This window comes from Azolla caroliniana, unplaced genomic scaffold (assembly GCF_043228905.1).
Source record: "Azolla caroliniana isolate FFs.n. ecotype wild unplaced genomic scaffold, voAzoCaro1.0.p SCAF_7, whole genome shotgun sequence".
NCBI classification, from domain to species: domain Eukaryota; kingdom Viridiplantae; phylum Streptophyta; class Polypodiopsida; order Salviniales; family Salviniaceae; genus Azolla; species Azolla caroliniana.
The window spans coordinates 21,182,928-21,209,016 of NW_028230442.1; the positions used below are offsets into that span (position 1 = coordinate 21,182,928).

The window sequence follows — 26,089 nt, forward strand, 5'->3', positions numbered from 1 at the left end:
CGAGGGAACCCGGCAAGACGCCTCTCTTCCGGAATGTCCCGCATCAGCATTTCTGCCCCGTAGGACGCCAAATACTTCGTGGCATCCTTTCCGCTGAACCGGCCGATCGTACCGACGACCGCCTCAATGGCTCTGTCGAGGGCGCCGGTGCCCTCGCGTGCGCTCAATATCCGATCCACGGCCGAAGCCATGGCCTCCGCAAGATCCGACCCCCTCATCTTCTGCTCTTCTGCCGCCTCTTTCACGTCAGGTTCACCAAGATGTGGAGGTATTCCTCGCGGATGCGTGGAATGAGGCGGGACCTCGGGGGTCTTGTACCGAAGAGCAAGAGAGAAATGAGAAGGGAAGGGACCCACTACGTGCGAGCGTAGATCCACAGGGACACGACCCTTTGACACGAAGACGCGAGCGGGGAGACCAACACAGAGAGGCATGAAGGTATGTATGTATATATTAACAGAGACAAACAACAAGAAGCACGAAGTCGGTTACAACCGAACATGCCGGCGAACAGATGCCGATGCCTGTTCACAAACGCTAAGAAAGAAAAGGGGTAGGTTGGAGGTGCTGCCGGAAGCACTCGGGCATTCCTCAGAGCAGCGCGAGCCTCCCGAAAACCTGCACAGAAAGAAGCTACGGAGTATGGAAGAGAGAGAAGCCTTCGACCGACAACCCGACATCACTTCGTCCTCTCTAACCGCGATCCGTTCCCCCCTCCTCGTCTCCCTCCTTTTATAGGCAAGGAAGGAGCCGTTTCCCATTAACTTCCTACCTACCGAATCTACCTACGTAGGATCTTCTATGTACAACATAAGGCGTACGTGCAAGAAGAGCCGGTTCCTACGCTCCGGCGCACCGATTCCGCTTGTGGACGGTTTTCTTCACGACAACGTGTATAGAATACTACGATAAATTCTCACCACGGGATATTATATGGTCATGCCCGTAACAGGTTAGGTGGTGCAACAATATTGGATTTGGAAATGCACTTAATGGCTCATAGATTTGTTACATTATTACGAGATATGCATCACCAAGATCAACCATGGATATCTATGATGTAATATTTTTATCGAGCATGATGGATTGGCGTATGGGAAAACAATCCATCATGCTCAATAAAAATATTGCATCATAGATATCCATTCGACATTCTGTATGCAGACAACAGTTGGTAAGATCATGGCAAGATGCATTCATGTTTTTTGAGAGGGCACCATCAAGTTATTGAGAATTTTGTAATTCGTTACAAAATGAATTGCTCATTTCTTCTCGAGTGTTGTATTGGCATTAAAAAGAGAAGCCGAGTTCTCAATTCAATCGTTTATTTTGAGTGGGGGTTATACATTTGGGAGATGTGGTTGATAATGAATCTCAAAGGTTGTCTAAATTTGTTAGAATTTGAAGTTGTCAAACGATGGTTATGTATTCCCCCAAATTATAGATTCATTTGGGAGACATTACAAGCTATACCATTGTTACATGGATATTTGCCATTTAAAATAAGTTTTGCACCTTGGTTGGATTGACAGTTACAAGATGGTACACGCTTGTTACAGGTCACTACAAAAATATTGTATCATCATGCAATGAACTCATTATCTTAACTATCTCCTAAAGTAGAAAAGGTGTGGAATGTATGTAAGTCGAATACAAGGTGGTGGCAAATATTACAACGTGGTTGGCATTCCCATTTGTCGGTTCGTGCAAAGGTATTTATATGGAGATTCATGATTTGTGGGCTCCCATTAGGTTCAACCTTAAAGAGACAAGGATTAGGGCTAGTCACTCGTTTCTTTTGCACCATTCCGTTGGAGGACAGTACACATAGGTTCATTAAATGTCCTATAGCGTGTATAATTTGGAAGCACTTATCGGACATATGGCAAGTTTTAACCCGTTGTTATTTGAGATGGAGATATTGTTCCAATTTTTACAATATCAGTGACTACTACACAATTGAAAGATGCGTAATGCTTTCATGTCTAATTGTAGACATATGGTGAAAGCCTATACGAAGAAATTGACAGGCATTCTTAGGTGGGATTTCTTGATGTCACAACATGCGGGGATCAATTCCTTAAATGCAGATTCTGATTTTCTAGTGGCATTACAAGACGTCCCTCTCCCTACATATATAGGCATAGGCATAGAACAAATAGCAGATAGGTCGAGGAGACTAAGAAGTGTTGTAACAAGCAGATTTTACATACAATGAATAGAATTTGTGTGCTTTTACCAAAAGACACAGAGTTAGAGAGAATAGAATATAGAATAGAAGAGGATATTTTTTTAAGAAGAGAAGAGAAGAGGATATTTTATTTTGAGAAGGGGCCATTTTTGTAAATTCTTAAGAAAACAGTTCAAGAAACACAAATATATACATATATATACATACATATGTATGGATTTACTAAGACTATATAGAAGATTTGTGTGGAGCAGAACAGCACACTCTCCTCCCACACACATACACAGAGAAACAGAAACAGAGAAGAGAAGAAACAGAGGAAGCTATGGTGTCTCTTTCTGTCTCAGCCTCTCATTTCAACTGCGTTGTAGTCAGAGGCAATCCATCTGAAGAGCTCCATAGCCATGTGCCCCATGGAGCTTTCTGTAGGAAAAGCATGGGTTCAAGAAGATTAAACAAGCTATTCATGACCAAAAGATCAAATTCATCCTCATCCTCATCCTCGTCGTCGTCTTCTTCTTCTTCAACAGTAATCTCTGCAACGTTTTCTTCTTCATATTCATCATATACTTCACAATCATCGTCTTCGTCTTCATCTTCATCTTCCTCGCCATCTCCCAATCTGCGAAGGTCCTCTCCATCATCGGCATCATCTTCGCCACCGGTGGCACGCGAATTGTATCAGCCATTCAGGCCACCGCCTGTCTCGAACTCACCCGAGAATCTCTCGATCGAGGAGCAACTCCAGATACTCCGAGATCGAAGGGGCCTATGGTTTGATTATGCCATCCACATCCCTTCTCTCATAAGGGCCGGATTCACACCTTCGATGATCGATGAGGCGACCGGAATGAATGGTGTTGAGCAGAACAAAATCGTGGTTGCATCGCAAGTTCGTTCATCGCTTCAATCCGCAGGTATGGACCAAGGCTTGTTAGCTTCCTATGATGTTGTCGGTGCAGATGAATTGTATGAGCTTAGGATACTTTCTGCCCAAGAGAGGCGAGCTGCGGCCGAATTCGCATTACAGAGGAAGATGGATGGGAAAGAGTACCGAGAACTCGCTCGATCCATGAAAGATTATGTCAGGAGACAAAAAGAAGAAGGTTGGGCATCATTCACACCCAGCCCTGGTGATTGTTTAGCATTTTCTTGCTATCGATTGAGCAAAGAACTGAAGAGTGACGAAGAACGGACGGCTATCCTGAAGAAAGGGCTCCAGTTTGCTGAATCCGAAAAAGCCATACAAAAAATCAATGCTTTCATTCTTAAAGAAGAAGATGAAGACGATGATGCGAAGAAGGCCGAATCGAGACTTGAAGTCATCAGGCTAGAGATGCATGAATCGGGGTCTTCATTAAAATCCCATGTGTTGCCAGTTGTTGAAGCTACAGTCGAGGAGCTAGAGGCAGCCCCCGCGACGAGATCGTTGGGCCCCTTCTTGATCCAACAGTCCCAATCGGCTTGGAAATCGTGGTTCGCGTTACCATCATGGGATCCTATCAAAGCATCTGTCCACCCTGTGGCCATTGCATATCCGAATGCAAATTTCTTACCTTGGAAACCAAAGAGTCAGAGAGAGCAAGAAGAACCATTGATTCTTGTAGTAGATAAGCATGTGGAGGGTATCCTTAATGAAACTTACTATGTTGTCGGGGGTGAAGGCGGTAAGCTTAGCTTAATGCTTGGAACTGTGGTGGCTGAGACGGAGAACAAGGTTCTCGGAAAGGTTATTCTTGCATTGAGACCACCGGCTCAAGAAGATGGTCTCGATGATATCGAATGGGATTGAGAAGGCTTGAATACTTCTTGTTGGAAGGTATGATCCATCTTTTCTGAACATGTTTTATTCTATGAATCTACGATAGGACGGAATGTTGTTGTCCAGCCGAGATTTTGAATAAATCATGTGTCAGATTTTGGGCTTCTAAGCATGGTTAGGATTGAAATGGTTATCACATTTTTCGAATGCTTAGCTTGGATTTTTTTTTTTGAAGCACATACATAAGAGTTTCATGTGCATTCATTCGAAAGAAATCTTGAATATGCATGATTTTGTTTGATTGTATTCAAAGGAATCTCAGAGTATTGATTGCCTAGAAAACCTCAACCTCGAGAGCATTCATGATATTGTTTTCTTTCGATTGTAATTTCTAAAGGAATCCATTAGGCTAATTAAAGGCACTAATGTAAGACCTCTTTAAATTTCAGCTTTCCGAGAGATGTCGTGTCGTTGGCTCTCTTCACATTCAAACTGAACATGTGCAATATAGAGTTTTTTTTTCCGAAGACAAGATAGCTCAGGATGGCTCAAGATAGCTCAAGATGGCTCAAGGAACTTCTCATGAGCAAATGGAAGAGGTTAATTTTGAAGTAGTTATATCTACAATGAATCAACAAGAGAGAAGCCCTTCATTTTATTTTGAGGTCTAGACTCCACACAAACTAAAGGTAATGCATAGTGTGAAAAGGTATTTTGTTTTCTTAGCAATGCGTCGAGAATGAGGAACTGGTGTATACAGTAGCTTGATTTAATAATGTTCAATCTTCGATATGATGTGTTTCGATAAGAGATCATCATAAGTTATGTAATCAAAAGCCTCAAATCGAATAATATGCATGTTTGGATCAAGGTAGGCTAAGCCTCTTATGTCACCACTTGATCTTTCGATGGTGAAGTCATTGGGTGGATAAAAAAGGTTGTTTACAACTTATAAACCAAAAGCTTGTTTAGTCCATGCAATTACGCTTTGGTTATGATTTATCATTATTTGTTCTAGCAAAGTTCTCGCTCAAATTCCAAACATCAATATATATAGTGCCCCATTCATGCGGATGCATGATATATAGCTGCATGCATGGGGACACCCTACACATTTTTAGGGCTTCCTAGACTGTACGGTGATCCCTAAACTCATCATACACATGCTATCACATATATACAGTGTGCCACAGTTGTGTCTGCTTGGATTATCGTCATCCCACACTTTCACTGAGATTTTTTAAACTTCGAAACCATTCCAAGATATGTTTGCTCCAAAAAATCTAAAAGTTTCATCGGTAAATATGATGTTTAGTTGTTATAATCCAAGCGATACCACTTGTTTAAGTGATGTCCATAAGTAATACTAAGAGTTTTGGGTTTTTTCCACATATCCCCCTATGGTATTAGCTTAGGTCATTGACGATATAAGAAATTCAAGGTACTCATGCCCATTACTAGACTACAAATATATTTAAATAAGAAGCAACATTTGAAATCCCAATTAATCGACCCATTTATCCATTTCGATTCATTTATCCATTTGTTCCTTGCGACCAGTGAGTTAATTTCATGCAAGCCACGTGACAATGTCACATTTGGTGAATGGCCAATCTTTCGTGAAATTGATGTACCCTTTTTGCATTATGGGTTGCTTTAATGTAGGTAGCAATGATCTAAAATAAAAAATAAGGAACCTCATGGATGTAAGATATCATAAATGAAACCTTAAAAGAATGGAAATTTGGGTTAGTCTTTAACGCTTACTTTTTGTGATCTTGATTCTTGATATAACATATATTTCTTCACATTTTTGTGAATATGGACAAACCTCTTTAAAACCTTGATTACAAACATAAGTGTTTCCTTTGGGCCATTCCCTTACCACTTCTTTTAGAACAATGAAACAAGAATTCGCACAAACAAAGCTCATTCATCCATACAAATCCATGCACGGCATGGTGTTTTGGTCATCTAAATTAGCAATCATATCAATTCAAAGTATCGCAATCCTATTGTCTAATTCAAATCCATGTGCCATAATGTGGAATGTTTTGGTGTTTGTGGTATTGATCATATCAATTGTAAGGTAGCAGGGGATTCTATTATCTAATAAGAGAGTTTGATTGTCTAATATGAATCCATGTGCCACATGATGTGTACCGATTTTGTTGAAGGGGTGGGCTAAAATGATCTCATAAAAAAAGAGTACAAGTAACATCTAAGACTTTTGAAAATCTACCACCACCACTTTGTAATATTTAATGAATGATTTGTCGTAGGTACTTTTAGGAAGTCTTGTGAGTCGTGCCTATCAAATGCATAAACAAGACTATTGAATGTATATAATCAGGTATAGTTGGGCTTGCCAAAGATATTGTATATCAATCATTCTACATCCTTTAGTCAACCAATTCTTCTTTGTTATTCTCCAATCACAAATTTATATAAATACGAATGGTATTGGAGAATTCGCATAGTCTAGGAAGCATCTTCGTTCTAAAGCTTATGATGTTAAACATTATATTAGCACAATGTTAGAGCTTTGGAAAATACACATACCTCTTCGAGCAAACATTCTTTACCGAAGTCAAAAGCATTCATTTTAGTTATATATTGCTGAAATTGTACATTGCATATAAAGAGGGGACATTACTAATTTGCTCACATGTGAATTGAAAGCAAGTATTCTCATTGACATGTGCATGTGGACTAGAGAACAAGTCTAGCACTTAAGACTCATTTACATGATGCATAGGTACTTGTATGGTCCTTAATATATACATTGGATGTATTTGCGGTGTATATTGAATTTGGAATATGAAGGCAACATGTCCTTGACCACCAACTCAAACATGGCCATTATACACATTTGATGTAGAAGCTCATGCTATTGAGTCGATGGTGCTGAGCATTGTAGTAGAAAATATCAAACACACCAGGGTTTAGGGTTTAAGCAAGGCATCCAATTTTGGCATAGCTAAAATCCACCCCTGATTGTGAACAGAAAAGCCAAGTATCAAACTTGATTTATCACCATGTGTATTAATATGAGGGAAATTCACCAAGGTACCCACACTATCCGCGTTAGATTGCTTGAATACCCATCATATTTTCAAAACTTCCCAATTTTTATAAAGCAATATCCAAAATTTAGGCTTTCACTCTCTTGACAATTCTCTCTCTCTCTCTCTCTCTCTCTCTCCCTTGCCTACTCTTTTTTCCTTTCCTTCTTTTTAAGAAATGCTCGAGAGAGAGAGCCCACGTAGTTGTAAGTTCACATGGTAAAGTTGTCGGATGTAGGTCAATGTTTGTCCCTGTAAGTCTTTAGTGGCATCTAGTTAAGCCATGTATGTGATGGGATTTGAGTCTGAATGTGCATGCACGATTTGGTGAGAGTTCAACTTACCATTATGCTAGGGTAAAACTCATTACAACACATACACAAAGAAGAAGAACACAACCGAGACAGAGTTACTAGAGTCATTCTTGAAACAACATGAACAGAGACAATGGCACATCACACAATTATGAAACCAAAGACGAAACAAGAATTTCGAGAATTTCCCAAAGAAGAGAGCATCATGGGATCGGGCAACCCAAGCAACGGGTTTGAGAATATCCAAAAGAAGAAAGAGGATTCTGTCTGTTGTTTGGGAACCTTGACAGATGAAGGAGAGAGGAGAGGAGATGGAGGGGTAGTTTGAGGAATTATTGAAAACAGAAGGAGAGGAGGGGAGGGTATCCTCAGAAATAGAATTTCCCTCAAAACAAATAAAAATGGCTAAAGGGCCCCACCAAAATAGAACCTTCTGTTCTCTCTCAACACACACACACACACACACACACACACACACACACACACACACACACACACACTCACAATGTGATCACCTGAAGACAGGCTTATTGGAGAATTTGATCCAAATTCATCACAAATATGGTGTCCTCCTCCCCCTGAAGACAGGCTTATTGGAGAGTTTGATCCAAATTCTTCACATATATGGTCCCCTGCTCACCCTGAAGACAGGCTTAGTATTGGAGAATTTGATCCAAATTCTTCACAAATATGGTCCCCTGCTCACCCAGAAGACAGGCTTAGTATTGGAGAATTTGATCCAAATTCTTCACAAATATGGTCCCCTCCTCCTCTCCCAGTGCTACGGCCACTGTCGCGACCCGTGTCTCTGGCCTCGCAGTCTCTGCCATGATCAACATCTTCATTGCCGTGGGTGCCGCGACCCTCTACTCTATTTTCCGGAAGCAAGCCGCCAACGCAAGGATCTATTTCTCTCGCCACGTCCTCCATGAGATAGGAGAGAGAAGAGGACTCGTGAATCGGCCCGAGAACAAGGCGTCAAATGAGCGCACGCCATCGGGTACTTCGTCTCAGCTGTCGGGATTCATTCCCTCGGCTCGTTGGGTTTGGGCTGCATGGAATCTCTCTGAAGATGAAATACTGGAGAAATCCGGTCTTGATGCAGTTGTCTTCCTCCGAATATTCCTTTTGTGGTATGTATACATGCATGTATTTTGTTTTGTATATTTGTATGGATATGTTTGTGTATATGTTCTTTTTCTTTATTCTGATGGATATATATATTGATTTGTTGGTCTAGGAAGTGAAGTATTATGTTTGGGATCAACCAACTTAGTGCGTTAATTTCTTCTAATCTTCACTGGAAAAATATGTTGTAGGATTTATACCTTCTCCCACCAACCCCTAAAACCAGATGTGGATAGTTTATACTAATGCAGTTGATAAGCCTTGAATATACTAATGCAGTTGAAATTATGTTATAGCAATAATTTGACAATTTTCAAGCCGTTTAGACGTTGAATGCTCATTAGTCCTATCATGCTTTCTTTGTTTCATACAGCTTTCGCTTCTTTGGAGTCTGTACAGTAGTTGGTCTCTGCATTTTGTTGCCCATTAATTATTTTGAAGGACATGTCGATATTACCAAGATACCGACTGATTCACTTGACAAGTTCTCAATTTCTAATGTCCTCAATAGTTCAAACCGGTAAGGGATGTTTCATTTGAATTAGAAAATAGAATTTCTTTTGTATGCAATGTCAAATGTTGAAAAGAAGTCTGTGTAGGCATTTATTCAGGGAAATTTGTATAAATAATTCGAAACATAAGCTTGCTTGTTTTTCAGAGTGACCATTTTTCAGAGTCACCAATATATGCTTTGGTAAAATAGGCCCCAAATCACATGAAAATAATGACTAAACACATTCTTAGAACAGTCATAATGATAACCAGCAAATCATAGTCATACGTAGCGCACTTGTTATAAAAAATGATCAGCAAATTAAGAAAAATTATGACCATAAACATTAGCCCATTTTTAGTTGGAAGAATAAGAAGCAAATCAAGATTCTAATTTGACCAATTAAGGCATTCTCAATCAATAATGAAACCTTGTAGTTAGTGTAAGACATTTCTGAAATATAGTAAAACACTAACGTTTAATACTCTCAGTCATTTTTTAAAGGTATGAGTATGTGCATAATCTTAAATTTTTATGTGATTATAAACCTAACTTTGATGAAGCACATATGGGTAAGACATGAAATGAACAAGGACATCCTTTGAATTTCTAATGATATAAGTATATTTTGGTTATTTTCCCCTTTATTTATGCATATATAATGTTTCAAAAATTTCATGCAGCTGGAGAATTCAAAAACTTCCAAAATATGTTTTAATTTGTTTTTTACATATAAGTTAGTATACATTGCAAATCTTTACCACAGAGCATTCAGAAATTCAAATATGTCTCTTTATTCTCTTTCAACTTGCAAAGCTGCAAGTTGATCTTCCTTGAATCTTCTTGTAGCTGAAGCCCAACATCGACAGTTTTATAGTCATGATGACGTGATGTGCCAGACTTTATGTATTAGAACAGGTTTTACCATCAAATTTGATTTCTGCTGCAATAATGTGGAAAACCTGTTTTTGCATGTACGACGCAATATAAAAAACAAACTCAAACTCAGGTTTGTACAATGTTGAGCCTTATTAATATTTGAGGAGATAATCTATAACTCAAATGCAAATTGTAACATAAAAGTGTTGAGGAATTGCAAAATGGAGACACGTGAATGGAATATTTCAAGTTCTATTTAAAAAGGTATTAATTCTGTCTTTGTTCAGAATAAATCATTTTTTGTATCAATGTACTACACGCAGGTGAACAAATTTGATTTCTAAACATAAAATCTTTCCTTCTTGTCAGAGTGCCTATAACATAGGAGAGAAGCTGTGGTCAAATCATCTTCAGCATTGCAAACTGTTTGCTTGTTTTCCCCAATTAGAATGGAAGTGACTAAAAATGCAGTAATACAACAATTCCGAGGGAATTTTCTAATTAATTAGTATCTTAAAATTTAGAATTTAGTTAGTACCTGGTTAACTAGTTATATGATGCTATAAATGCTTAAGAATCCAGTGACATGTTTTATCTTTAATGTCCACTTAGCATATTTAAGAAAGTATCACTTTCAAAACATTATTATCTATGCTAAGTGCCATTCTAATTTTCCTAACAAAATCACATAATATCACCACTTGGGCAGTTAAGATTTGAATAATGGTTGAATTCAAAGTTTTCAGTCAGAAATGCTGTTGCTCGCATATCTGAACTATTTTCCGGAGGGCAATTTTTATACTATTTCGTAACTTCAATATAAGATGATTGATATTTTTTTAGCAGTACTTTTTTACAAGGGCTTGAGTGCCACAAAATATTTGATAATTTCTGAGGTACTTTCAAAATTTTCCTTTTTCAGGCTTTGGGCTCACTTCATTATCCTCTATTGTATGTCATTCCTGGCATATGGATTGCTATATGTGGTACACTCTCAGACCTAATCTCACAAACACCAATAGAGAAGATGGATGTGAACATTATATTTGCCCTTTATATTCTCACGGGCCAGATTTAGTCTTAGAAGATGTTAAGATATCTTTCGTTCTTTCTAGTCTCTCCATCTCTAACCATTAGGTTTGTAAATTGGTGAAAGTGATTGATATTTGTAAAAGAAAATGAATAAAAACAATTTGGGTACATAAAAAGTCGATTACATTTACCAGTAGCAACATCTTATGTTTTAGAGGCTTTACAGGAATATAAAAACATCACAAGGAAAAGATTAAAATATCTACAGGGTCTCCAACCCCAGTTGGATCAATTCACTGTTCTCGTTCGTGCCATTCCAAAGTGTAAAGATCGAAGTTACGATGAGCAAGTTGAATTTTTCTTTAGTAATTACCATCGACAGACATATCTCCTTCACCACATGGTTTATGATGATACAAAGATGCATAAAATGCTGGTAAGCTTGATGGTTCAAATAAGTTTACTTAATATTCATATGGATATAGGGACTTAGTAGTATTGTGAAGGTTTTTGAGAACTTATGCATTGAAAAACTCAAGCCAACATCCCAAAGAGAATGCTGCTCTTTTCTAGTAAGGGGTGTCGGGATTGTTTTTCAGTAGGTTCTCTCTGCATGCATGCCATAGTACTATGAGAGTCACCTTGGAGACCAGTGTGGTTTTTGTAAAAGAAATTATTTATTCATTTAAAATGGAGATTGTACAAAGAAAATTACCGTATTGCTTTGGCAGAATCATTTATTGTGCGTTGTTATATTCTGTTATGAAATCTTGAGCGAGCCAGGAAAATTATTACTCATAGATGATATTAATACAATCAAATGCTTTAAGAATATGTATTAACTCTTTTATTGTTATGAGACCTCAAACTTTGCATTGATATTTACATTTAACTCCAAGCAATTTAGATATATTCATGTGGTAAAGTTTTAAATAAATTAGATGTATATTTGCATAGGCTTGAGGAGGATCCTTGGTGATGGATGAAATACTGATGAAATATGTGAGATGGAGACGAGGCAAATTTCTTGTCTATTGATCTAGGTGACATCTCTTGCTGAGTAATGTAGCACTCTTAAACCAACTTTGGCTGGGCATAACGTGCTTGGAGTTAGTGATAATCTCATCATCATGGGGATGGTGAGTTAACTGGGGTGTCAACTTGTTTTTTTTTTTATAGCTACCATTTCCAACTCATACCTTGCAAAGTCTTTCTTGTAAATTGCCATTTCCAACATGTACCAAGTTTGCATCAGGAAAAGATGGATAGTGTTGTGAATCGTGATATTTACTATTAAGATATATTTATAATAAATACTTTGATCTCATAAGTCCTTTAGTTTTTAGTAGATGCTAAATATATCTATTTTTCGTTTTTCGCCCCCTCTGTTTCAATGTGTTTGATTCTGTTTGGTTTATCACAATTTTATGAGTATGCTAATCACAAGTCATGTATGATCTGTGCTACAAAAACACTTGATTTATATCTCAAGTCTCACACCTTTAAACAAGGGCTGTAAGGAGTTGTAAGTTGGCTATGCATAGTACTAGAATCTCATATAAAAGTTATTGAAGCTCATTAATGTGGTTTATTCACTGCATTGTTTTTAGCATACAGTTCAAGATTTGGTAAATGAGATTGAAACTTTAAAGATGATCCCAGTTCTTCTTAGAAGTCCATATAGAACAGGATTTCTAGCATGGTTCAGCCATTATGAAGATCCTCTGGATTTTAAAGTAAGGCAGCTTGAAGGTCTTCTCAAATCAATCAAGGAATCCCAAGTGGAGATTGTGAAGGTAGAAAAGGTATGTTTTGTTATTTTCAGTAGATCTAGATAAACTGTGTGGATGTGGTAAATAATTTTAGAACTCACATTTAGTCATATACCACTTAAGATTTTAGTAGAACTGCTAAAGTAAAATACTGGATATTTTAAAATTCTATTTCTATATGAACACAAATTTAGGATATAAAAAGAAGGTTCGATATAACACAAAATTTCGAAGTTCATTAAAGAATCCTCAATACTTTTGAACGACCAAGGAGTTTAGCATTATAGATACGAAGAAGATACATTTTATAAAATTTTAGAATAAAATTACTAAATAATATATAGTGTGATGTGGCTCATGGTACTTGAAACAATGTATACTAGTTAACTATCTAATACGTTTCAGGAACTCCCGATATCTTTTGTATCGTTCAAAACACGGTGGGGTGCAACGATGGCTGCTCAAGCACAACAAACATCAAATCCTTTGCAATGGATCACCGAGTGGGCCCCTCAGCCAAGAGATGTGAATTGGAAAAATCTTGTCATACCCTATCAGAGGCTGTGGATTGTCAGACTAGTTGTCAAATTTGTTTTTTTCTGGATAATTGTTCTTTTCTTTATTCCAGCTGGGCTTGTATACACCCTTGCAACACTTCACAACTTGATGGCATGGTTCCCTTTTATAAGACAAATACTGTCAATGTAAGTAAGTTGCCACCTATGTGTTTATTTTGTATCAGGCAACATTGTATCTCTAAGTCTCACTAGAAAACTTTTCCTTTACTGCATATGAACCCTTGTCTTTATGTTTCACAAAAAGTCTAGTTGCTCTTCATATTTTATAGCTGATAAAAGCTATGCTGGGGCTGCATGAAAAACTCCCAATGATTTAAATATCTTCCTAGTATACATGCACTTCATTGATTTATTTGTTTTCAATGCAGTCCTGTAGTGAGCTCTTTCATAAGTGGGTATCTCCCAAGTTTGCTTCTTGCAATTATCTACTATTGTGTTCCACCTTTATTGCTATCACTCACAAGATGGGAGGGCTATCCATCTTATAGCAGTGAAGAGAGAAAAGCAAGTGGCAAAGTATTTTTATTCTTGGTTGGGAACTCGTTTTTCCTTGTAACATATGGATCACTCCTCGGTTTGATCGGAAAAGTTATTGAGAGTCCCAAACAAATACCTGCTCTTCTTGGTTTTACTGTTCCAGGACAAGTAAGCATGAAAAGAATAATAAGCCACTCGGTGGTCATTTTCTTACTGATTTCAAGTATATGTTTTCTTAATAAAGTTTCAGGGGAAAACATCAAAATACCCTTCACTTGTTGGTTATTTACCAACTATAAAAATTCCAAAAATTACTGGAATAGCGCTCCTTTGTTGTAAAATTTTTACAACAAACAGGTACTAGTAATTTTTGAAAACTGCTGGATATTCTGGCAAATACTCCTAACAAGTTAAGTGTAATTTGGAGCTCTTCCCTAATTTTTGAACATGCATTTGTGTGAAATTTTCTTTGCTAATATTTCAGGCCAATTTCTTTATGAACTTCATTATGACCCAAGGTTGGGCAGGGCTTGCAATAGAGATTCTACAACCTGATCTACTTACATTAGGTCTCTTCATGAAATATTTCCTACAGAAGCAGCAATATGGCCCATATGTGCAGTCTATGCAATATCATCGTATATTGCCCAATTTGTTGCTACTTATCTTCATTGGTTTTATGTACTCAATGATAGCTCCCTTGCTTATACCCTTTTTGATGATCTTCTTCATTGGTGGCTATATTGTCTATTGTAATCAGGTATGGCTTTCATTCTTTACTTTTTGAATTCGAAGCTACATACATAAGTACATATATGCATATACATATGTACATTTACGTTACAACTTATAACTATATAGCTATATCTATATCTATGTGTATACATGCATTATAAAATCCAACTGATTATATTTGTAATGTATGCAGATAATAAATGTATATGAGCCGGCATATGAAACAGGGGGTCAATATTGGCCCCATGTGCATAGCCGTATAATATGTGCGATATTTCTGATGCAATTAATATGTATCGGCATATTTGGGCTCAAAAACAAACCTGCTGCCTCAACGTTCTCATTCCCTCTCTTAATCATAACCCTCATGTTCAATCAGTATTGCACTCTACGTTTTACTCCCTCATTCAAGAACCTACCAATTGAGGTGCGTAATTCTCTCTAATTGTCTCTCCTCTCTCGTGATAACATGCTTGGCATTTGTTGTGTGGCAAATTGATAAGTCAAAAGGACAGTCTTAGAATTTGGTGTCTCATGAAATGAAGCAAATCCATTGTCTTCACATAAAGACATGTGTAATCAAGCAAAGAAATATGTATGTATATAATCGTCATGCAAAGACATATCTATTTATCTAGTGTCTGTGTTTTATCCGTTGTTCATCTGTCTAAACACTAGAAGATTGTATCTTTGTAGATAGTAGTGCCCAGGGATGAAGAGGAGGAGGAGAAAGGAATCAAGGAAAACATATTTGCATTGCTGCAGAAAGCTTACCGATGCCCTTCATTGCAGGGCATTGATGCCATCACATATGAAGACAGTTGTTGTGAACCACTATTACCTCAACTCTAAAAGGATTTTATGGACCTTACGAAGAAATTCTCAAGGATATTAGTCACTTGTAAATAGGATATCTTGTACCAAGGTGGGGAAAATGTATAGTTCTGTGTGTTAATCTATCAAGGTTATTTGTGATTTATGCAATTTATGGAAATGTCGATTTGTGCTACAAATCTTTGATCAATTCTATGCACATTTTGGTGTGTCTGAAAAGGCTGAATGTAGCCAATAAAGGAAAAAAAGATTTATCAGAAGTTTGTGGAAGTTTCCTTTGTTTCATGATGATGTGGCATGTGCAGATAGATGGGTTTGATGAATTTAATACAGCTTAAATGAGTCAAATCACTGGCCTCTTACTTTAACATTAATGACTAACTCAGTTTCTTTTGGAAATTTTCTCTGTTGGGAGAGACCTTCCACCCTGTCCTTTAATGTACTCAATGATGTATCAAGCATCATCTTCTTCATAGATTTGAGTGTTAAAGAATCCTTAGGTTTGAGCCCGAACTCAAGTTTTTGTTTTTCTTGCAGATTAGTAGCAACTACAACCTGACTCATTTGGGAAAAAACCCATTTTAATGAAGTATGTCGAGTCAAACAGAGAACTAGGTACTTGAAAAATGAAAGACATTTGGAGTGGAGATTCTCTCTGAAATGACAAGCACTTCATTCTGCGAGTTATTCATTATATCGACTAAATGACGTTGATGAGTCTATTTTGTTGAATGGTTTCCCTCGACCAAAATCTGTTGTTACTGATCAGGAAGTGCTTTCTGGACAAAGAAACCACTTCTGATTGACAGCAGTTTCTGGACGAAGAAAGCTCACTACTATATGACCCGGAATCTATATTATTATTATTTAACCCTGAGAGGGTTTACAAACAAGGTCTACAATTCTTAGTTTAATCTCAGTTATAGACTAAATCCACATAAACATAAAGAGGAATATATTGCATAGTATTACTGCAAAATGATGCTTCAAAAAACAAACCAATATAATACATACATACGTACACACATACATGCACACTGATGTTTACTAGACTCTATAGTTTTAGTAAAATCATCACTAAAACTACGATGCATAAAGTACTGATCATACATTGAAGCGATGAAGCTTTCTCTCTGACATGACGACCAAGAACTACTGTCGCTGAGGTTTGATCGTCTCTTCTGTACAAAAATGCAAAGCTTACCCCAACATTCAAGGATAATGGACACAGAAACTTAGATTAAACAAATTAAATTCCACTCTAATTAGCAAATTTATATCACTGCAGCTGTTAGATACCATCAAAAGAATTCTATCTATATAGTAATTGTTTTTTCATCAGATGTTTCTATCCGTAGACATTACAATTTTTGTTGTAAACCCTAATAGATTTATCTAATTATGCGACGTGTCTCAGCTGTACATAGGAAGCTATTATTTGGCCTAGTATAGAAGATTATTCTCGAGATACATGAACGATAGGATCCATTAAAACAAACAACTCTCGCAATAATGATATCCTCAACGCTCTTGCCAAAATTTCTTGCCATTTTGATGTTGCTTCTCTGGTCATTTCTTTACGATCTGCTGTTATGTTAAATGCTAATAAAAGTGCCCTCAAAGACCTAATTACCAAAACAGTTGCTGCCACTCTCTTGTTTCTCCATGATCTGCTATAATAATGCACTCGGAAGGTTAATGGCGCTTCTCTAGGCACGAATGATAAGCATGTAATATTGTACTATCACTAGACCAGTCGTGGCCTCTAGTACTGAGGAAGAACCGAGTAGTGATTTTGATGATGCACCAGAACTACAATCATTTCGATTATGATCATCATTATCATTCATGTCTTTGCAGTGAGGAGGTCCAGCTGCCGCTTGTGAAGAAAGAGCAGATGCAGATGGTTCAGTGGCTTCCTGGCTGGGGTTAGACGAAGAATCCGGAGCACTCGTACTAATAACATTGCCACTTGACGCAGAAGAGGAAGCATTATTGTTCGAATTATTAACTGGTATGGCAGCGGATGAAGAAGAAGCATTGCTGTTGGAATTGCTAACTGGTGTATTAGTAGTAGAGGAAGAAGAATTCACTGTTATAATGGATCCAGAACTTATGGTTGTTGGTGGAGAATTCGGAACTAGTATTGCGGTTGCGGTACTATTGCATGACGTTGCTGAAGAACAGTTGTTCGGTGGAGAAGACGAAGAAGACGAAGTGATATTGCTACTGTTTAATGGCGATGGAGAGCTTATAATAACACTGCCGTTTGATGATGGCAGTAAAGGGGGAGCATTAGTACCTACATTTCGTGCACTAGAATTACTGTTCACGATACTTCCTGATGCTGATGATGACGATGATGGTGGAGGGAAGGCTATGGGTTTGATTTGGCCAAACACTGTAGAATTCATCACTCCATTCAGACCATGAACAGCAACGTTGCTCGCTAGCAATATATTAGGATACGAAATACGCACATCATCAACAGTGAAATTATCAGTTGAATTGTTGGTAACCATGACCGTGGAATTGATGAGAAGAGTTGGAAGAATTTGGCCCGTTGGAAGTTGTTGCAAATCGAGGAAAGAGAATTGCTGTGTAAGAACATGGTATTGAAACACAGGAAGCCATGTTTCTGGTCTTAAACTCAAAAGGGAAGACATTACTTCTCCATCCATAGGAACTAGCAAAGTGCTACTCTCAGGAAGAACGTGTTTTAAATCCAGGGTATCAAGAAATGTTGCAATCATGTTGTAATGCCCTTTCTTCCTTAGAGCTTCGATCATCTGTTCATCACTCATTCTTCCTGCAGGGCCATAATTTGCTGAAGAAATTCTCCTTAGAATACTTTGATCATGATCCACCATTGTAACAAACTTGTCTGAAGATTTAACTATATTTCTTTCATAACGATCGGGTGTTGAAACGAACTCACGATCAGATGGTGTAGTTATATTACTTTGATCTGCCAATACATTCATAATTTGGGCTGTAGACTGATCAATAACGTTGACGATGAGCCACAACATAATCGCAAAAAGTTTCAGAAAAGCTACGAGCGCCATAATCATACTGATATGATTTAAAGCTCCAAGTTACAGGATGAATGACGGTTGCAGTGAATTTTTATTATAAGAATAGACTGAACTGCAGAAATGGAATTTCAAAACAATATCAACGCATGCAAAGAAGAAGAAACAACTTAAAGCGAACTATCATTGCAACAAGTCTATGATCACACAATGAAAACTCTTATTATATTATGATCACACAATTCTATATTTAAGGAACATGAAGATTATGGACAAAGATAAAGAGAACGCTTAATTAATGCAGTTATAAGCTCCTCATTGCCACCAACATATTCGCAAAATCTTTAATTTAATCTTACATGCACAAAATCTAGTCGAGTATCTTATTCTTACACAGTTTTGATCAGAAGAAACATTCGTAATGTACAATTACACTATTTTAACTTTAATCTGGGAGAGAAGAAACGAGATGAAACCAGTAAAAGTCTATGATTATACATTTATACACTCCAAATATTGTCTCCAACCTCCTCAATTCATATTTATTTGAAGTTAATTATATGCACAAAATCTAATCGAGTATCTTATCAGTACAATTGGCCTTTGTTAGCATATTACACAGTTTTGATCACAAGAAAAACTCCGAGGTACAATTAACGCTATTTTAACGTTAACCTGTCCAGAAGAAAAGAGGGATTAAACCTGCTTAGTCTTAGCATCTATCAATATATTACATACAGATATGTATATATTGCATAAAAGTCATGAGCGTTGACCTTTCAGGTATATTATATACCTTACAGGCAGTTTATACAGCAGGAGAAAAGATAGCCATTATATCAAGCAATTCGCAGAAGAGGCAACCAAATATTTTCCACACATAAAAATTATAGCATTTATCTGTATATATTGCATAAAAAGTCTTAAACATGTTGCACACTCCTCAGTTCGGAGAAGACACATTATACTGCAGGAAAGAAACCGCTATTTGTTTTATATATGTAATATGAAGCGATTGGCAGAAGAAGAAACCACTTAGTTTGTATACATACAGCGCATGCAGATTCCTTCTTGAACGTACATTTTTATCGAGGAAACGAAGATGAATACTTGATATCTTCTAATAAAAACACATCGAATAATTGAGCTAATCTGTTGCAGCTTCTGAAGAAGTCGCCATTAAAGCTTAACTCTCTCATCAGGTTATAGAAAGACTCAATCATCATGGTATAATGAAGTCAAAACAGAAAGAAGCCACAATATATTCAAAGTATTGTAATGGTATAAACGGCTCAACATCATTTGCACACATTAAATGAGAAAGCTTACCACGTTAATGTAATAGTATATATTGAAACTGAAACAAATGAAGCACCATGGAAGCACCATGGACAACGACACAGAAAGAAAAACACCGTGTTATTGTAAACAAGTTATATAATCTATAGATATAAGCCAGATATCTCCTGTGCTGGATTCAGGAATATAGTACACTATATACAGTAACTAGATCGTAAAATAGATAAATATCAAGCAGAAGGAAGCAAAAATCGCACCATATTGTGGTGCATATGTTCTCATGATGAGATACGGAAACCATATTGTAGTCAAATCAGTATACCTGATTGAGTAATCAATCTTGTGATGCAGGATAATGCATTAAACGATGAATGAGCTCGGACATCTGAAAAGAAATGAACAGAAATTCAACTGGTTTCTGCACGGCGAGATGATCATGCTTTGTAAAACCTCGACCTTCATTTGAACTCCATGGCCGTCTTCTTTGTCTGTGAGCTCTCTCTCTCACAGAAGAAGCAACCATGAAGTGAAAGAAAGAAAAAAACATAAAAAATAAATAAATAATAAGGGATAAAAGAAAAAACAAAAACAAGAAAAAAGAAAAAAGAAAAAGAAAAAGAAAAATAGAAATAACAAAACAAAAGCAAATAGCTATTATTTAGACATCATAATACGTATACACACATACACAACATATTAATTAGACATATCTACATAATACATACACACATACACAAGTATACATAGTATGAACCATACGCACCCATACGTGCATTCGCATTCGCGTATGATTCTCGTTCGAGTATGGTAAACACCCTAGAAGAATGGTAAATACCATACTTTTGGATTAACTATTTATTATGAGGTAAATAAACATAAAAAAAAAGGCAAAAAAAAAAAAACCTTAAAAAAGGGGGAAAAAACACAAGAATGTTTGAATAACATTTGCATTCGTTTTCCAACATGTTGGAAAACGAATGTTATGCTAGACGAACATGAATTTTATGTACTATGCAAGTATATATACATACATAGCCATACCCATAGAACGTAATATTCGTGTTCGTGCAAGCATTCAAACGATTGAAAATGTTTGAAAACGAACACGTTTGAAAAGGGAAAAATACGTGCTCCTTTTTTTTTTCCTTTTTTTCACATTTTCATTGCAAATTCAATTCATCCTAGTGGTAAGGAGACATGCTATTGTTGTTTATGTCTTGGGTTTGAGTTCCAATTTTCTCATCCCTCTCTTGTTTTATATTAGTTTTTTTGTTTTTAGAAATGAGCTTAACCTAGTGGTAAGTTGCCATGCTACTATTGCTTGTGTCTTGAGTTAAATTTCAAACTTTCTCATATCCTCTTGTTATTGTCATGTTACTTATTTTTTCTTTGTTTGTTATTAGAAATTAGCTCACCCTAATGGTAAATTTTTATTCTATTACTGCCTATGTCATGTTTTCTTCATATTCTCGAATATACCTTTTATGAGTTTTTGATTGTTTCTTTTTTCTTCTTTTTCTTTCTTTCTTTGTTATTAGAAATTAGCTCACCCTAGTGATAAGTTGTTATGTTACTATTGCCTATGTCATATTTTCTTCATATTCTCGAATGTATGTTTTATGAGTTTTTGAACATTTGATTATAATTTATAATGACATATTTTGATTCAATCTCTATAGTTCATACTCCTTTTTTTGTAAAGTTCTAAAGTGAGGATGATAGAGATGTCTTGATTCTTAAGAAGCATCCCAAAAGTATGCATGTGATACAATGCAAATATTGCAACCATACTTATGTTGGTGGTTCACAATGGATTAGAGTCCACTTATTGGGATTGAGAATGAATCAATATATAGTATAGACCATAGCCAATCCAATCCAACTTGTCAATCCAATCCAGCTTTGAGATGATTTACCATACACGTTTGATTGAATCATTCTCGAATGCGAATGCACGTATGATACACACGGTTCATTCTATGCCCATACCCATACATACAAGAAGTATACATACATACCCATCCACACATTTGCACAAATACATATAAGTTTCTGTTGGGAATATGTCCCTCCAGTGGGAGGATGATCCGATCGTTCGGAAAGCCGACAATCGAAGAGTCAAAAACAATGAGTCGACTGTTTGTGAATTCGACTATTATTATTATGGTAATAATAATGATGATGTTAAGAAACAAGTCTCTCCGGATGGGGAGAGAGAGAGGAGCCGAGTTGATGAGGGACTCGGCCGAGGTCGATAGGCCGAGGCCGAAACCATAATCGTGTATATAGCCAACTCGGGAGGCTATACTTGTAAATAGTCTCAATGTGCGCCGGATGAGGGCTAGGTATGTAAATAGACGAAAAGTTGTGTAAGTATATATGCAACTAGAGCAAACTTTATGATGTGTACAGAAGTTGTAGTGCGCTAGAGTGCGAATAGAGAGACTGAGAGTGTGTGTAAGCCGCGGCATAGGTGTGTGAGTAACAACAGACGCGAAGAGCCCTGTGCGGCTGATACACTCGACAGAGTGTTGTATTCCTCTTGATGTTGTATATCCACTTTGTATAGTGAAGAAATCTGTTCACCCGTGGTTTTCCCCGTTTTAGGGTTTCCATGTAAATCTCTGTGCACCATTGTTCATCTTGTCTTTTCTTGGCATATTTCTGTGATTCGTATTTCAGCGTGTAGTTCGTTTATTGTGATCTATTCCGCATCGATTTCTCATCAGTTTATAACATTAAGGCATACTCAAATCTAGCCATACATATTGTGGTGCATGCCTTTTAATGCACCCTTTTAGCAGGCATGTAGCTAAGCCAACCCAAATGGGCACCTTTGTATCTTCTATAAGTTGAGCAAGAAGTAAGAAGCTAAGTAGGTTGGTTTTGATATCTTATGTGCATTTCACATAATTGGTGGAGAAGCGGGGTAAAATATTAGCCGCTAACACCTCGTTCATGGCGTCCCAACTCCCTCCCGCCGCCTCTGAAATCAATACCCCTATGCAGCCTTATGAGCGGCCTCCCCACTTCCAAATGGAGCAGCCCTTGCAAGTGCTCTCCAACGCTATGCTTCAACTCAACCCTTGAAATTGACCTCTAGGGTGCTAATGGAAGAGTCAGGCCCCCACGTCCAAGCGTCCGCCTCTTCCGCTTTGTAGTTACTAGTTATGCATTGTTGTCGCCACCATCAATAACTCCACCCACACCATCTTGTTAGACTCTTGTAGTGGTATCTCTTCCATTACTGTTGCCTTAGTTCACCAGTTAGGCCTCCCGACATCCACCGCTCCCTCCATCCAAGTCCTTTTTGACGATCACCAACATCTATACCAAGCCCGTTGCACTATCACCTTAGGCAATCTCACTTTCTCACACCACTTTTATGTCTTGCCCCACCAACTCTTCCACCTCACCTTAGGCTGTGATTGGTTCCTCAAGCGTCACCCTATAATTGATTTCACTGCCCACCAACTTCTTGTTCCATGAGCTCCCCCGATCCCCCTCCTACAGATAGCCCTCCTGTCCCCTACCTCAGCTAAGTTCAGGTGGCCCTCAGTCCACAGGAGCGATTGATCTCTATCCGCCAATTGCTAGCTCATTTTCTGTCACTAGCCTCATCCAACTATTATCTGATCAGGGCCGCCAATTCCATGGGGATGTCCTCAATGTCGTTGTAGCTTGTTGAGCGAGCAAGCTCAACCGGATTTGGATCGGCATACGGAAGGATGAGCTGGATCGGTATCCGAAAACAACCGGCCGGATCGAGGAGACGGATCGGAGAGCCGGATTCGAGCGGGAACCGGAAACCTAATAGTAGCCTAGACTACTAGGTAATCATTGTCTCGTAGTTAGTGTCAGTCGCACGTAGGAATATTGAAGTACCTGTCAGTACTTCGGTCAGTCCTTTATGGACTTGTATAAATAGGGATGTTTAGCACGTTGTATTACAAAGTTACAGAGTATTTTCATTTTTTGAATCTACGCTTACGTTCTACTCTCTTTGCCTCTCCTACGTATACTCTTTGTATACTAAGCTTCTCCATTAAACCTTCATCTTATTCTTTGTTGCTATCCGACTGAGCCGGTTTTGTCTAACGCTTCTGCACGTTTACATTCACATGGTATCAAAGCGCGAGGGTTGAGAACTCTGCAGCCAACAGACGCTTTCGAAGACAAACCCTAATACCCGGTAAGGACAGACAGAGAAAGATATGGACAGAGGCATGTCGAGTTCACTTCCCATAGAGATGCTCGACTGGAGCAAGTACACGTCTTGATCATATAAAATGCACCAGTACCTGCTGAGGCATGGATATTGGAGCTTCGTGGAAGGAACGAATGAGGTAGTGCTGGAGCAGCACACAATGACTTCTCGGTTTGGGAGCAAAGAGCAAGCCGAATACTGTACTGCCTCGCGTCTTGTGTGCACAACCAGATGCTTGGCTACATAAAGGATGCAAAAACACCAAAGGAGGCTTGGGGAAAGCTAAGGAAGATTTTCGCCGCAAGTACCATAGCCCGTAAGTTGCAGCTCCGGCAAGAGCTGAACAACATCCGGCAAAGAGACATGTTGGTTACGGACTAGACCACCAAGATAAAGGAGATTTGCGACGCACTCGGGTCCATCAACGTGATGGTGGACGAAAACGAAATGGTACAAATCTGCCTTGGTGGTCTAGCGCAAAGGTACAGACCAATCCAGACATCGATCTGCACCCAGGAGAAACCACTGTCTTTCTTCGATTTGCCATCGATGTTGATGGTCGAAGAAAACCACGCGAGTGGGTCAAGGACCACTCAATCGGATGGCCGGATGTTGTACACGGAGACAGATCGGCCCCATGGACGTGGTGGACAACGTGGACGATGTGGGTCGGCACGCAATGGAGGCGGCCGGCAAGAGCAAAACCGGAGGTACAGAGGTGCTGCAGACAACAATTCTGGACCTTCCACAAGCAGGGGGAGTCAAAGCGGCGTCGGGAACCGGCAAGGAAAGGCTGACACAGAATGCTGGTACTATGGCAAAAGGGCCACAGAGAAAGCGAGTGTTGGAAGAAGCGTACTGATTCGGACAAATCCAGATTCGGCAAAACCGGTCGGGAAAACCGGCAAATCTCGCACTACGCGGAAGGATCGGAAGGATTCGAAATCAGGAAAACCGGTAAAGGGTCAGCCTTCGTGATGAAGCACAAGGCTAACTCAATGAAGAAGACTATTTCCAAATTGGAGGAAGTATGGTACGTTGATTCTGGAGCGTCCAACCACATGATGAGCCATGAAGAGTGGTTCTCCTTTTTGGAGAAGCCGGAACAACCGGGGATTGTCGAAATCGTAGACGACATCTCTCACACGATTGTGCATGTTGGAGAAGTCCCTTTAAGCCATGTCGGACAAAACGGGAAGTTGATGAACGTACTACACGTTCCGACTATCACAAAGAACCTGGTGTCAGTTGGACAAATTGTCGACCAGGGGAGGCAGGTGCGGTTTACGCACCTAGGGTACTTCATCGAGGAAGAAGGCCGGATAATTGCGCAAGGGCGCAGAGAAGGGAGGATGTTCATCCTCAACACCAATGATGTTGGCACCGCCATGTTTATCAAAGGGCAGAAGGTCGAGTCAGACATCGACCTGTGGCACAAGTGGATCGGCCATGTCAACTACCGGAGGCTTAAGAACCTGCAATCGAAACAAGTTGTCTTCGGTTTGCCAAAATTTAGCGGCCGGAATGGCGAAATTTGTGAAGCATGCTAACTCGGGAAGCAACACCGGCTTCCATTCCCCACCGAACGAAACTGGGACCGTAACAAGCTTGATCTAATACATTCGGATGTATGGGGACCGACGCAGAACATTAGTCTTGGCGGGAGTCGATACTTCATCTCCTTCATCGACGACTACAGCCGGCACACGTGGATCTACCTCATTGAACGGAAGAGCGAAGTCTTTGAATGTTTCAGGAACTTGCAAACCTTAGTTGAACGGGAAATGGAGAGGAAGGTTAAGTGCTTGCGGTCGGATGGTGGAAAAGAATACTTTTTCGGCCAATTCAACAGTTATATGCAGCAAAACGGAAATCGGAGAGAATTCAACTACAGATACATGCCGGAGCAAAACGGTGTGGCCGAAAGGAAGAACCAGTCGATTACGGGCGCGACAAGGGCAATGCTGAAGGAGAAGAGCATGCCCCAATTCTACTGGGCTGAGGGGGTCCAAACGACCGTCTACATCCAAAACCGGTTCGGAGACAAGGTGTCATCACATGAACTGTATTTCGGGCGGAAGCCGAATTTGAGACACCTTCGGATATTCGGTATCATAGCATATGTGCATGTACCGGATGAGAAGCAGAAGAAGCTAGATCCGAAGTTGGAGAAATGCATCCTAGTCACCTACTCGCATGAGCAGAAGGGGTATAAGTGCTATAACCCCCGGACTAAGTAGGTCGAGTAAGCCGAGATGTCGAGTTTGATGAGACGGCATCATGGTACT

The 26,089-nt window shown here is 38.7% G+C and overlaps 3 protein-coding genes across 6 annotated transcripts; 2 read left to right on the top strand and 1 right to left on the bottom strand.

Moving 5' to 3' along the window:
• Positions 1 to 2,435: 2,435 nt before the first annotated feature.
• LOC147862294 (rubisco accumulation factor 1.1, chloroplastic-like) lies at positions 2,436 to 4,927 on the top strand. The gene is made up of 2 exons (XM_087322341.1): positions 2,436 to 4,010; positions 4,403 to 4,927. Exon 1 carries the CDS (start codon positions 2,517 to 2,519, stop codon positions 3,981 to 3,983), a length of 1,467 nt encoding a protein of 488 aa, XP_087178467.1. The 5' UTR covers positions 2,436 to 2,516; the 3' UTR covers positions 3,984 to 4,010; positions 4,403 to 4,927.
• A 2,988-nt stretch (positions 4,928 to 7,915) lies between these two features.
• On the top strand, positions 7,916 to 15,520 carry LOC147862295 (hyperosmolality-gated Ca2+ permeable channel 2.5-like). 4 transcript variants are annotated; one of them, XM_087322191.1, is made up of 10 exons: positions 7,916 to 8,465; positions 8,834 to 8,980; positions 10,755 to 10,818; positions 11,091 to 11,300; positions 12,475 to 12,669; positions 13,042 to 13,340; positions 13,583 to 13,859; positions 14,176 to 14,451; positions 14,620 to 14,853; positions 15,123 to 15,520. In XM_087322191.1, exons 1-10 carry the CDS (start codon positions 8,089 to 8,091, stop codon positions 15,276 to 15,278), a joined length of 2,235 nt encoding a protein of 744 aa, XP_087178317.1. In that variant the 5' UTR covers positions 7,916 to 8,088; the 3' UTR covers positions 15,279 to 15,520. The 4 variants fall into 4 exon arrangements, with proteins under 4 accessions (XP_087178317.1, XP_087178321.1, XP_087178319.1 ...); XM_087322195.1 differs by lacking the exon at positions 7,916 to 8,465 and adding an exon at positions 10,202 to 10,302 and having other exon boundaries at positions 8,965 to 8,980; XM_087322193.1 differs by lacking the exons at positions 7,916 to 8,465; positions 8,834 to 8,980 and adding exons at positions 9,955 to 10,096; positions 10,202 to 10,302.
• A 1,036-nt stretch (positions 15,521 to 16,556) lies between these two features.
• On the bottom strand, positions 16,557 to 20,080 carry LOC147862296 (uncharacterized). The gene is made up of 2 exons (XM_087322576.1): positions 19,917 to 20,080; positions 16,557 to 18,410 (listed from the first exon to the last, which is right to left on the bottom strand). The coding sequence occupies exon 2, from the start codon at positions 18,332 to 18,334 to the stop codon at positions 16,970 to 16,972; it is 1,365 nt and encodes a 454-aa protein (XP_087178702.1). The 5' UTR covers positions 18,335 to 18,410; positions 19,917 to 20,080; the 3' UTR covers positions 16,557 to 16,969.
• Between the last annotated feature and the right edge of the window lie 6,009 nt (positions 20,081 to 26,089).

What these genes read in the sequence shown, in the direction of transcription:
- LOC147862294 (XM_087322341.1), top strand. Translation starts at nt 2,517, where the DNA reads ATGGTGTCTCTTTCTGTCTCAGCCTCTCATTTCAACTGCGTTGTAGTC.
- LOC147862295 (XM_087322191.1), top strand. Translation starts at nt 8,089, where the DNA reads ATGGTCCCCTCCTCCTCTCCCAGTGCTACGGCCACTGTCGCGACCCGT. An exon ending in ATAAGACAAATACTGTCAAT is followed by an intron (nt 13,341 to 13,582) that starts GTAAGTAAGTTG and finishes TTTTCAATGCAG; the next exon opens with TCCTGTAGTGAGCTCTTTCA. An exon ending in ATATTGTCTATTGTAATCAG is followed by an intron (nt 14,452 to 14,619) that starts GTATGGCTTTCA and finishes TAATGTATGCAG; the next exon opens with ATAATAAATGTATATGAGCC.
- LOC147862296 (XM_087322576.1), bottom strand. Translation starts at nt 18,334, where the DNA reads ATGATTATGGCGCTCGTAGCTTTTCTGAAACTTTTTGCGATTATGTTG.